At 39.1% G+C, this 13,881-nt stretch overlaps 1 protein-coding gene across 1 annotated transcript in view; it reads right to left on the bottom strand.

Annotated features, from left to right (window-relative positions):
• Positions 1–12,553, bottom strand: part of LOC120523037 (E3 ubiquitin-protein ligase RNF149-like) — a 93,848-nt gene extending 81,295 nt beyond the window's left edge. The window contains exon 1 of the mRNA XM_039743976.1: positions 11,535–12,553. Within this exon, the coding sequence (XP_039599910.1) occupies positions 11,535–12,030 (496 nt within the window). The 5' untranslated portion in view covers positions 12,031–12,553. The remainder of the gene's footprint in view (positions 1–11,534) is intronic.
• Between the last annotated feature and the right edge of the window lie 1,328 nt (positions 12,554–13,881).

The raw sequence follows: 13,881 nt of genomic DNA, 5'->3' as shown, positions 1-13,881 counted from the left end.
AGTCTTCACTCCTAAGGTCTGTATGAGTCATATACCTTCTGCTCTCCTTATATTTCCTTATGTAACCTTATGTTACTTTATTCCTATATTGAGCTGATCTAAAGAAACTCTTAAGATAATGTATTACTTCTTCTATGTGACATTCTGCAACCACAGATTACATCATGCAAAGACAGTTTACACATTTATATATGAAGAAATTTAGTTTTCACTTTGCCCTTACTCTACAAATGAGATATGCATCTCATATAACTCGAGCCACCGCTATACTCAAAGGCCTTTGGATGCTATAACAACCAGCAGGAGAGTTCAAGTGTGTAATCTGGGTAATCTTGTTAAAGTGGAATGCAAATATTTACTTATTGAATACCACAAATATTAGAAACTGAACTCTCCCCAAAATATGCATTTTGCCATAGATGAATTCCTCTATTATCAAGAAACATAAGTTCTAGCTAAGCAAGCAAGCATCAAATATTTAGCACTTTACCTAACTTGACTTAGGACTCTTTCTTCTTAATGTGGGCTGATGAGGCAAACCCAAATGGTACCACAAATAAACAGCTGCAGCTTTTGTAATGAACTCTCTAGGAAGCTGGCAGAACATTTAAAGACGAAGCTATTCAGAGTGCCAAGTTCCATAATGAATCTATATTTCATAATTTAACTTCAAATTCTAAATGCTAACGTTAATACAATTCTCAATTCTCTCAGTCTTGTATTTCAAGCACAATATTAATTATGAGTAAAGTTTTTTTTTGCGCCCATATCTCTCTTTATTTATACATATACATACACACACACATACAGTATATTTTGTGGAAGCCAGCTCCGGACACATACAGACGGACACCTTCATCTCTTACAACAACAACATTTATTTATATAGCACATTTTCATACAAACAGTAGCTCAAAGTGCTTTACATATTAAAGAATAAAAAAATGAAAGACACAATTATAAAACAAAATAAATCAACATTAACATCGAATAAGAGTAAGGTTCAATGGCCAGGGGGGACAGAAAAAACAAAAAAAAAAAAAACTCCAGACGGCTGGAGAAAAAAATAAAAATCTTACAAAGCATATGTTTATTTACAGAGTCTTTACACAGCACATGGTGCCTCCCGCACCAATCACCCTTTCCAGTCCTTCTCCCAGTTCTTCACCGCCTCCACTCCTGTCCACCGAGCTCTGTCTGCTTCCTCCCGACTGCAGCCCCCGAATGGAGTGAGGCGGCCACTTTTATTCAGCCCTAGATGTGCTCCAGGTGCCTGATGACCGACTTCCGGCAGCACTCCCCAGTGTGGTGGACGTGCTGCCCTTGCACCTGGAAGTACTCCGGGTATAAACCATATCTTTGTCAGCACTTCCTGGCGTCCCGGAAGTGCTGTCCCCCAGGGATCAAGGACCGTTCGGGTACCCAGGGAAAAGAAGTGCCGTTCTCCCGGTTCCTCCTTCCTCCAGGCATCCCGGCGGGGCAGGGCTCCTGGCCATCTATCACAATATATTATTATATATATATATATATATATATATATATATATATATATATATATATATATATATATATATATATATATATATATATATATATACACACACACACACATATATTATATATATATACATACACACATGGAAGCGAAGGTCTGTGATACGGTTTGCATATTTGTACCTGGAGATCCACAAAGGGAGAAAATGAATCACGTATCATAAAGTAGTTTTTATTCCTGAGCTTTCATATACACATATACATATATTATATATACACACACATACCACACATACATAGTGTGCATAGTGACGGATGGCTAGCTCTCTTGCCAGGCCAGGATGCCCAGAAGATGGAAGGATGGGGGAAGGCAGGAAGGCAGTTTCTTTAGGGCACTGCCTCCCCCAGAACACTAGATGCCAGACCCCCGTAGTTGCAGCGGTGCCCCAGATTTTCGCAGGGCATCATGGGACTTGGAGTTCTTTAACTCAGCCTTGTTGCCGTGGGTGTCACTGGGGTTGCTATAAGGACTGAAGTTCCCTATATTGTGGGATTTCTACCTCACCTCAGACCATTCGGGTGGATATTCAGAAGCACTCCCAGAGCAGCTAAAATAAAAAGAGCTTCCTATCTCACTTCATACAACCAGAGTCTGGGGGAGGTGGACAAAGCTTGTGAGGACTCAGCACATATATACACATACACACAGTACATAAATTTATACAGGGTGAGTCAAAATTATGTTAACACTAATGGATTATTTTTATCTCAACCACAACTTCCTAGGTCAATGGATTGGTTGTGGTGGACTATTGCCATGGCCTCCACACTCCTGTGATTTCTGGTTATAGGGTATGGTGAAGGAGCATGTGTACAGCAGAAATGTTTGTGATATCAATAAATTGAAGGGCAGAATATGGACTGCGATATCATCTATCAGTTGCTCGTTGGTTTTAGTGTGTTGAACATGATGGTGATGGAACATTCAAGCAAATTATAGAAGAAAACCTGATTTAAATCCGTTAAGTAGTTTTTTGGCTTTTTTAGCTACCTAAGAGGAGGTAAGGTACACAACCCTTGGCTGGAGCCTGAGTGAGGAGGGCCCCACCCACCTCTCCTCAGCCTGCTATGTCTCTCTTAGATTCACGAAAATAAATCAGTACTGCAAGCGAACTATGATACTTAGCATGATGAGAGAAGTCACTAAATCAACTGGAATTTTCAAGCAAATTAGAGGAAATAAACCTGATCTAAAGTAGTTTTCTCATGAAAAGCAGACAGACATACAGACAGACATTGGATTTTTGTATTTAGAGAGTAGGGGGCTTTGCTTGCCCACCCCCGGGTTTGGTTAACCAGATATATAATTTAAAGAAACTGTTATTTAATTTCATTTATTTTCATTCATTTTTTTATTTCTTGATATTTGCCAGCTATAAATCTGTAATGAATTAGTTATTCCCACCCCGGGCACGCTATGGGCCAGCCACTTCACGTCTCTGCATCTTGCATTGTGAAGAGGGGGGCTGAACGCACACTAAAGAGATGCAGTTGCTCCTCCGAAACCTCCTTTTCAAAGGTGATATAATGGGAAACAAATACATTTTTTTGCGTGATCTGCATGTCACACTGCGTGTCGATCATTTAAAAGCCTGTACAGCAGCTGTACTTTTGTCTCACTTCCTTGTCTCGCGGGATGTTAATGTGTCTCCAAGAAAATCATGTCTCGACCCAAGATTTTTTTATAAGATATAAGATACTGTATAAGTATATAAAAGATCCTGTCCTTTTAATTAGCTTGTTGATTTAGTGGGCCTATCTTTAAGTGATGTTACCAGCCCAGCCAATCACAGCATATGAAATCGCACTGGCCATCAGAAAGTTGTAGCATATGTTAATGATTTCACTACCCACATTAAAGGAATGCAGCCTCCCAAGAAATAATGGCCTGCTCTGCTCTTTCTTATACAGTTCCCCTGTATTCTAAAACCAGTGTATCCACCCCTCACTTGTACTTTTCAATCACTTTTTCAAAGAGTTTCTTGGAGTGTTCCTTTGCCTTCATTGTGTAAGTTAGGTAGGTGTAGGCCATACTCATTTACATGTAGTCGCCATCTACTTTGCCTTGTACTTCAAAAAACTATTTAATCACCATTTGCATCTGGAAGGACAAGCCACTACATTGTTGCTGACAGTGAAAGTTCCTAAAACCTTATGAGCATGCTAGAACCACACTGCATTTTAACTAACCTATGTATATACATTTGAACAAATTACTAAGTATTTAAAAAAGACTATTGCGTCCATCAGATTGGCACATAAAGTGTCCCTTAGCTGTGATATCCAGACTTCCAGAGGAACAATGTAATAGTTATTTACATTTTCTGATGACTGGGTCCCATGTGCACCAGACCATGGCAATGTGTAGCAACCCTGATACATTTTTGACTGAGGTGTTGAATGAATGGGATCTAAAAGAGAAACACTATGCCAGTGAGACAGATAATGGAACAAACATGGCCTGTGCAGTGACTTTTATAGTGAGCCTGCATTTGGTAGTTTTGCAGGAGGAGTACTTAACATTGCTTTACAGTTTGCTTTGTAAATCTTTGTTTTTTGATGATTGCTTAGTTGAGTCAGAAACATTGGTAGGTTTCTTTCATTGTGTCACCACTGTTAGTCATGTTCTGAAGGTGAAACAAAAGTTTCTGAACCTATCAGCACACAACCTGTGAAATGAGACTGTCACCAGGTGGGACACTGTGCTGGTGATGCTGGAAAGATTCCTTTAGCAGCCTACAATCTCAGGTCTGTTGGTGGTATCTGAACTATATAAAAATAAGAATGATCTATGCACTCTACCTGAGGTAGGCATAAATGCTGCTAAGAATGATGCAAAGACACTAAAGCCTATGAAAATAAGCACATTGATTATGACAGATGAGGGCTCCAAGACCATGTCTGTGATCAAACCTTTCAATGTTATTCAGATGATGCATTTAAAACCTTGTCTTTTGTTTTAGCTGTGCAGTATAAGAATTTCCTTATATAAAGTAATTCCAATAATTGCCTAGGACTATATTTTAAGGTATTATTGATAAGCTCTACATAGTATCAGCAGTAAATATTTACATTTACAGTCCTGCCTGATAAGAATTGTGAGAACACATTCTCCAGACTGCCTTCTGAAGTACTCATGACGGAGCATGTGTAACCATCTATTGTAAGTAGTACAGGTAGAATCAGGCTTAAGTAAGCCCATAGTAACTTTCGACAAAGGTGCTGAATACAGTGTATGTGCTGAATAATTTGTAATTGTTATCTTACTCTTTTATTTAACAGCAAGGATGAGGTTGTGCAAGTGACACAAAGTTCTTGAACATAATGGAAGTATGGATGTATCTGCACAACAAATTTCTGTGCACTTTCTATTTATTTGGAGCAGCACAAGTAAGCAGCCATCAAAACTACCACTGACAGAGTTGAAGAAGGAATGGCCAAATTCAGAGATGTGAAACCTGTGTCAGGCTTAGCAATTTGACTAAAGAGGTAGAAGGAGCATGAGGGGAGAATATCTCTTTTCAGAATATACTTTTCTGTCCCTGATGAGAGGATTTTCTAAACAGTTAATGAAATTTTCAATGCATAAAGAAGTAGTTTCAAAAATCAGGTTTTTAGATACCTTACAGAATTTTGATATCACAGCGCTGTAGAGCAAAGTGTTTCTGTTAACATTTTCTTTATAAGAAAAATAATGTTGAAGAATGCTCTGAGCTTCATTTTCACTGAATAACCTACACATTTTGGCAATGCACTGTATAGTACTGTGACACAGAAGGGACTAGTAGATTGAAGAGTGTAAATATCTCTTAATCTAAAGTAATATTGCATACAAAATGTTTTGTAAATACCCAGCCTATAATACAAATAGAACACACAGTATATAGTTACAAAGGTTACAGGTATTAAAGTGGCATCTGAGTAACTTACCAACCAAACAAACTTCCTCATATGGCATGTCAATAGTGAACATAATCTCAGATCACTTAATAAGTACACAGAAAAAGTATAATCGTGTACTGTATATTTGTATTGTAATGGGGAACTATCCCCATGACCAAATTTTACAGCAATACTTAATTTAATTAAGGTTACAGTCTTCAACACATTCAGCTTTGCCAACCATCCATTTTCCACACGTATTATTACAGTGTTACAGGCGTATCTACCTTTATTGAGTTTGAATCAACCTTTGACTGAACACAAGCTCAGCACAGTTAACATTCACTCACACTCTCATAATCACTCAAACCTAATCAAATTAAAACTCCATTTAAATGGCATTGATATCTTTGCGCTATTTTCATCAGTACAATATAAAAAAAAGGCATTCAGCTACAGCTGGAGAAAGTTAATTATTTTTAGTGGATTTTTTTTTTTTTTGCATTTGATATTTTAAATGAGGGTTTTTTATGTTTATTCATGCTCTTGAATGCACTTATATATACTCTTAACCATATCATGCAACACAGCAGCTCACACTACAACTCATCTTAGTAAAGTTTATCTTAAAGTAAAGTCAAATATTTAAGTAGAAACTCAGGTTCACAAAATGTTTAGACAGTTGAGAGGGATTACTTAGGGTAAGTAATTTACTTATGATTTAGGGTATAGAAGTAATTAAAATAATAAAAAATAGAAAATCTGCAAGCAACAGTGGCTGACTGATGTCAAAAAGAGCTTAAAGGCATAAGTAGTCACTAAGCTGTATACAACAAATTGGGGAAAATGAAGCCCATACTTTTAAATATTATATATCTTACATGCAAGCAAGAATTAAAATGTACTCTATACTTGTGACAACAACAATTCTATAAATGTATTTACTATCATTTTGATAAAAAAAATCATGTAACTATAGAGACTGCTACTTTGCAAGGCAGTGTTTTCTAACAAAACAAATATCTATTACATTCCCCCAGCATATCATTTATCTGTGTAAAATTATTCCATTGTGGAGAAAAGGCTTTTTTATCTTAAGTATGCAGCAAAAGGTGCAGTACTTCAAAATTCCAGTTTTATGGGTTTTATCCTCACACCTGGGGCCTCATGCATAAAAGCCGTACGTAGAATTTTGCATTATAACATGACGTAAGCACAAAAGCAGAAATGTGCTTACGCACAGAAAAATCCAAATGCATAAATCTGTGTGAACGCCAACTTCCAAGTTCTTCCTCTACATAAATCCCGGTCAGCGTGAAAGTTAACACACATGCACGCGCCTGCTGTCCCACCCCAACTCCTCCCAGAATTACACCTCTTTGAATATGCAAATAAATACGAATAGCCTTTAAGCTCAGTGTTCTGTGAAAAGGCAATGGCAAAAGCACGAGGGAAAACAGAATTTCAGCAAATACCAAGTGGAGGCAAGGAAAAACGCACTACTTGTTGGTTTAAACAGTGTTATAAACAACAAAAGGAACTTGATCGCGTGACATAGCGTGTCGGAGAAACTCGAAAGCTCAAGTTCACAAAGTCGCTCAGTGCCTGAAATAAAAAAGTTGTCAGATATCAAAGTTGCCGTGAAAAGGCGAGTCGTAGCCCACCATCTGAGTGTCATATGAAAGTTTATTAGGGTACAGAGAAAAAAAAGGCACACAGTGGGGAAAAAGCATGAAATGTCAACTTTAATCTTGAAATTTCCACTTTAATCACGTAGTTTATTTTGTCATTAAAGTAAAACATCATAAACTTCATCTTAAAATTGTTTAATTTACTAGATTCTCAAATCCCATCGTAACTAAAGCAGCACGTTAAATGCTTTGTTTTGTATTTGATCTTCTATGTGCTCTATGTGTGTGAATCACTAAGTGCTTCCGAGCTTTCTCTTCCTCCGACAGGGCACAGAATCCATTACATTTGTGATATTACAGCTCTCTGAATAATTAAAATATTGAGATGTATACGTGATATCATTTTCATGATGATAGGACTTAAAGCATGTTATTAAACATGGGAACACAGTGGGGCAGTGATTGTTCATGTCTCACGCAAGATGCCTGCTGCACCATTCACGACCTTCGATGAAATAATTTATTGTAGCAGTACTGTCTCTTTCAAACGTACTAACCCCCAATTCCTGTCCTTATTTTTTTTCTCCAAATACCCAATCACCATACAATTAGCTCTGTAATAGACATTAAGCCATCTGTAAGCTTAGAACGCCGATTCTTCAAAACTTTTAAGGAACTCTGAAATATCTTCACAGTACACGTTTAATTATTCTATCCATCTATCCTTCCAGTGTCGCGTCAGCACCAGCAAGAATACAGCGCGAGGCAGGAACAATCCGTGAATGGATTAAGCGCCAGCGTCTCGCTAGCGCTGCGGTACCGTGTCCTCACACGTTTAATTATTAACAATGTAGATTATTTAAATGAAGTTAAAGTTTTATCTGTATAATATAATAAGCATATTTTGCTGCATTTCATCTTAAAAATGATATTGTCATCATATGTAAATACGCGCTTTATTAAGTGGCTCAGGCTGTGCAATATTACAACTGTAACGCAAGTTTACAGTGAGGTAATTGTACTTATAAGTACAAACAGTTCTACAAGGAGCACTTGATGGACTGATTGAGTGCGTTTAGAGTTCTTGGGATGAAACTGTTTCTGAACCGCGAGGAAAGGCTCTTAAGTGTTTGCCAAATGGCAGCAGTTCAATAGACAGCATGGCTGAGGCAGCGTGTGCTTGATGCTGCATACCGATAATTCTCTTTCTGATCAGCTGCTGTACAGCTGTGATTCACACTCAGATACAGTGATATAAATACTCCGAGTGGTGCAGTGAGAGTAATATGGAAAAAGATGATCCGATGTAGCAACCCCTAACGGGAGTAGCTGAAAGAAGAAGAAGAAGGTGCAGTGAGAGTAACAACGCTAAAGCAGTTATGGCATTTAGAATAGTTTGACCATTCTATGGACCATTATATTGTTACAGGTTAATTACAATCAGATGCATTAAACTAATAAACAATATGCGGTTAATTTCAGTGTATTTATAAAGCCGCGTCAGGGATGTGGATCTAAAAAGGAAAGGGTAACCACACAGGAACAGTAGCACTGCTTTGACACTGGGTGCCGCCAGTCTGCAAAATCGAGTGCAGAACTTGCGTACGACAGGATATGAGCTACTGTGGAAATGTGCGTGGCTTTACGCCAAGTTTAGGTTTTATACATTGCGATTTGAACATGGAAAAGTTCCTACACAACATTTTTGTGCGGACGCACCATTTATACATGAGGCCCCGGGACACAATCCATGTGGAATATGTACAATACTCCTGTGTCTCCATGGGGTTTTATTCCCACAGTCCCAAAGAAATTCAGGTTGGGTTGACTCGAGACTCAAAATTACCCCCAGTGTGAGAGTGAGTGTGTGTTTTTTACTAAAATTAATTGGACCCACTGTACGGGGCTAGTTCCTGCTATGACCTCAGTGCTTCCAGGATAGACTACAGTCCCCTGTGAATCTGAATTGAACTAAGTGGATCTGAGAATAAGATTTTATGAATTGGTGTATATGCATGGTTGTCTAATTCTGTAAAACAATGAGAAACCGGTCTTTGTCACTTCACATTCATTTGATAACGTGGGACTTAGGCCACACTTGTCACCATTGTGAAAGTTCAAGCTGTGCATTTCTGCCTGCAATGGCTCCTGGGCTTTGTTAGATTGGCCTCCCAAGGGAGGTCTTCCTCTTTTGTATTGTGCTAACAGCTTGTTTCAAATTTGCATTGATCTCAATCCAGGCCTGCAGTAAATGACTCTCAATGGGAAATTGCAGAGTAAGTTTTAAATCTCTGTCAGGATGCGGCCATATGCCAGATTCTCATCTAAACTGCTTGATATTCTTTGTGCAGAGAATCAAGCCACTCTGTACTTTTACACATTTGTAACAAAAATTTAAAAGTTGCTTACTCTTTCCTGAAATGATTATGTTGAGGTGCAATGCATATTTCAAAGTAAATGCCTTACATGCCTCAGTTTCAGTATTCTGCATTCATCTACAAATCAAACTTGCTTTTATTTTCAAAATTATTTCAAAAGTGTTCAATCAATTAATGAACACCTCATAAAGAGAGAGTATATGGCACTTGTGGCCAGACACCAGGGTGCCAGATGTCCTTTGTTTAGAGGCTCTAATGAATCAAAGTACTCAAAGAAAAACTAGACAAAGAGAAGTATCCAGATTCATCATGCGTCCCTCTGTGCCTACTTTAAAAACTTTTTTCTTTTTAATTATCTTATTACCAGTATTATCCAAACAAGATTAAGTATATATTTAAAACAAAAATATCTATAGGCTTTGCAGGAACACTATAAATACATTTTAAATACAACTTTCAGTTGAGGTAAATATTGCTTTACAAAAGCACAACATAATATATATTATTCTTAAATATTATGGTATGCCATTTTAAGTTAAATAACAGACACAATAATATAGTAGCATGAAAAACTATACTTAAAAATGAAAGTTAACTGAAAAATTGAAATCTGTTCTAACATATATCAACTTAATGTGTATTAGGCATACGACACACATGTTGTAATGACTATGAGTATATTGCTGGAGACACACAACTCATCTATAACCTTGCTTGTATAGCACTATACTCCATCTGCACCTCATTTTTTCACATCATCTTTAATTGTTCAAATCTATACAATGGATACAGGCCAACAACCAGCTGCTATATACATGCTCACAGCCACAGGGAAATTTTAGAGACATCAACTGGGTTTTTTTGCTTGAGGTAAATTCCCTTCATTCACATTTGTAAGAGACACATGCTGCTGGAGCTGTGTCCAATGGTAGTGGGTACAAAGTAGGTAGTAGCTCTGGATGGGACACCACTTTCACTCATAGTGGGTCAATTAAAAGGCTCCAAAAAGTTATGTACTTGGACTACAGAAGAAAACTACTTAAACTCTACATTAAAGGCATCAGAGTAGCCACACATTTTAAAATAATCAACTAACTGGGAATAAAGTGATGCCATAAATACCCAAGGAAAGCTAAATGGAATAGATAAAGGTACAGCAGGTAAAAGCACTTAAGTGTTGGATATGGTTTATCATCATGTTAACAATTGGATATGGTTTATCATCATGTTAACAATCATTTATTTTAAACCGCCCTACACCCTGAAATGACTTTCCAACACACTCGTTTCCCGGGTGGTTAAACAACCTCTGGGAATGAATAGAAAGTAGCAGACATGCCTGAAAATGCAATTGCACTGCTAAGTATTGCACCTTATTTACTAAATACACCAGTCGATCTAGGCCTGCCAATCACCCTACCACTTACACCTTCAGTATGTGGGAGGAAACAAATGACTTCGGAGAAGTGCTTGGAAGTGGGTCGGTACTCACTGGTACACAGTACCTGCACCTTCAACACTTTCAACATACGAGTGTCGGCACGTTTTCTTAGAGTACTGGTGAGGGCAAACACCTTTTCTGGAATCTTTACAAGGGGAAAGTTAACAATGATCGAATGTCACTGTATCGGCATAAAATTAGAATCGCAAATAATTTGGTTCCACTTCAAGCACTGCTTCGGAGGAAACCATAAAGTATTTCATCATGAAAACCAACACGTCAATTGGAATGGGGACATGGCAACATTTGCCAATATAATCTACAAATTAAGGTAAACTACGCATGACAAGGAATACATCGAGTTAAAATGAACACTGTATTAAAAATATACGTCTGGGAAAACAAAAGGCACAGGTTGCACTAAAGTATAGCTGAAGCCAAAAATCTGGGTAGTTGATTGAAGAGGTCAAATACGGAAAAATGCAACTGCCGTTAAACGAAGTCTATACAGTATACACTAATGGGAGCCACAACAAGCATTGACACCTCACCGCGCCACGCACCTACTCAGGTCCATAACAGCGTGATTTCCCGAGCCTCGAAAGGCGAGTTTTTCACACTGGCTGCTCACCCCCAAGGGACACTCACCAATGTGAGACATCGGTACGGTGGCGTTTCCCAGGCGCGCTTCATTGTAGATCACCACGGCCACCGCGTTTTTTCGGGCAGCGTTCAGCACCTTGTCCTTGAAGGTACAACTCCCTCGGGCCACTAGGGCAATCCAGGACTCCGGTAGGTCGGCACCGCCAAGCGAAGGGACGTAATAGTCAGCGCTGGCGTCACAGCCCTCCATGTCCTTGATGGTGCGAGGGATACCCACGTAGCCTTGCACCGTGTCTTTGGGGGAGCTGTCCCCATAGCGGCCGCTCTCTGTATGCTCACTGACGGTCACATTAGAATCAGGGTCCAGATAGGTGGTGCTCACAAACGCAGTGTGCCACTCCAAGGAGCGGCAAGAGGACTGCTTTAGGAACAGCTGCGCCAGGTAAAGGTAAGCCAGAAAATACCTCCAGAGCCGCCATGACATCGAGGGAGATGATGAAGTCTTTACAGAAGAACAGGTAACCAGCAAAGCGTCACGCATGGCCTTGCTTCTTTGCCAAAGTTAAGTGTTATCTTTGCACAAGGGACTCAGAGCTGGCCTCACATAGGTGGTCGACTCTACGAGAAGGAATTTTTTCGTACCTTACTAATTTATCTTGTTGATAAATGGTCCCCTTAATCACACTTTAAGACTCATTCCACGAAAGATAAAGGATTATCTACGTTTTGAAACAAAGTGAGTCTGAAACTTCTCTTGCTATTTTCCCAGCAAAGTGAGCGTAGGTCCTCTTTCAGGACAGGTAGCAGCCAGTTAGTGTCAACCCGTTATTCGTTACTTCCTTGCAGTCTCCCTCCTGTGACATATTTACGTGTTCCTTCCCGCCTCATCAGCAGGTCCCAGTTTTCTTAAACGATGACCTCCACCAATGGAGGAGCTACTTTCGCGACTGTCCTCCTCTCCACCCGGTCCCTTCTACTCCTCACTCAGCCGCTATCTGTGTGTTATGCCTCAGCTGTAATCAGCTCGCTTCGGTAAGCTGAAGCGTGAGGCGGTGTCAAGTTGTCGAAGGGGCGTGAGTAATGAGCGAGTGTCAGGCAGGGGTGGAGTTAATATGCACAGTCAAAAGAGGGAGTACGTAGCAGGCGAACGACTTCTGAAGTAGATTGTCTTGGTCTAAAGAGTGATTGGCGAGAAACTCTTCCAACCGATTAGTTAGTCACTAAATATCTTATAGCTGATTGGCTTGCTAGATAATGATTGACGTGCTCTCGCCACATTCCAGTACCTCCGGGTCGCCAGGCAAGCAAAGTTGGCGCGAGTGACAGCTGGGTGGCAATCATACATGAACCAACGAAGGGCGGGGTCAGGTATGCACGAGCAGGCGATTGGGCGGAACCTCCAGCTGCCGAGTTGCACACGTGTTTGTGGAAAGAAGACGAACGACTCACGCGACGGGCGGAGCAGCATATTTTGTATGAGCAAGACAAAGTGACGTCACGCCCGCCCTTCGCAATCGAACGTCACAATAGGGTGAAGCTCCTCGAACAGGGCTAGTCCATTCTCCGTATCCTGCCCTATTCATGAACAAATCAGGTACAGGTAATTTAACAAATGTATACATTTTAAAAATAATTCTCCAAATTAATACGTTGAAAATAAAAATGTCAAGGGGCAGTGACCAGACTTCAGTACTAGCAGACTGCTAAGGGATATATAACCTCAACACCTGTAAACAGGAGTCAATATGTTCAAATATTTAAAGATTATACTTTATGCAAGGCTCATGTTATATACTCATTCATTTGTTGTCATATTCATTTGGCACTGTATGTGACATGCCAAAACCAAATAGATTACATTTTTGGTATGGGTAACTTGTGTGTCATTGAGGCCAACCTATTGGAAGATAAATAGCAAGGTTTTTTAATTCAATCCATGCGTCAGACTCAGAGACTTTGATCAAGTCACTTAATTTGAGTGTGCTCAAAACATAAAAAATATAAACAAACTGTGGCTCTGTACTGGTATAGTACTTTGAGAGGGCAATTGCTACAGAAAGTACGCTATATAAAATACAGGGTATTTATGTCAATAATTAGTTGAAATGCCAACTTTTGAATTATTGATTTGTTCATAGCATTCAGATTACAAGCTAATTAGCCATTGCAAGCTAAAAGCTTTATAAACATCATCAATTATTTTTTAACATTACACAAATAACAAAAAGTTTTTTTTTCTCAAAAATATGTACTGCACCAAACTGAAAGTAGTACCCTTATGAGTAATCATTATTTCTGTGGTAGTATTAAAGGCCTGGCAATTCTAACTTCATCACTGTGTCAATAAAACTGTTGTTTAATTTACATTTTACAAAAAGAGAGGGCAAACACC

This window comes from Polypterus senegalus, chromosome 2 (genome assembly GCF_016835505.1).
Source record: "Polypterus senegalus isolate Bchr_013 chromosome 2, ASM1683550v1, whole genome shotgun sequence".
Taxonomy (NCBI): domain Eukaryota; kingdom Metazoa; phylum Chordata; class Cladistia; order Polypteriformes; family Polypteridae; genus Polypterus; species Polypterus senegalus.
The sequence above is the reverse complement of the archived record's forward strand: the minus strand, read 5'-3'. Positions and strand labels throughout refer to the sequence as shown.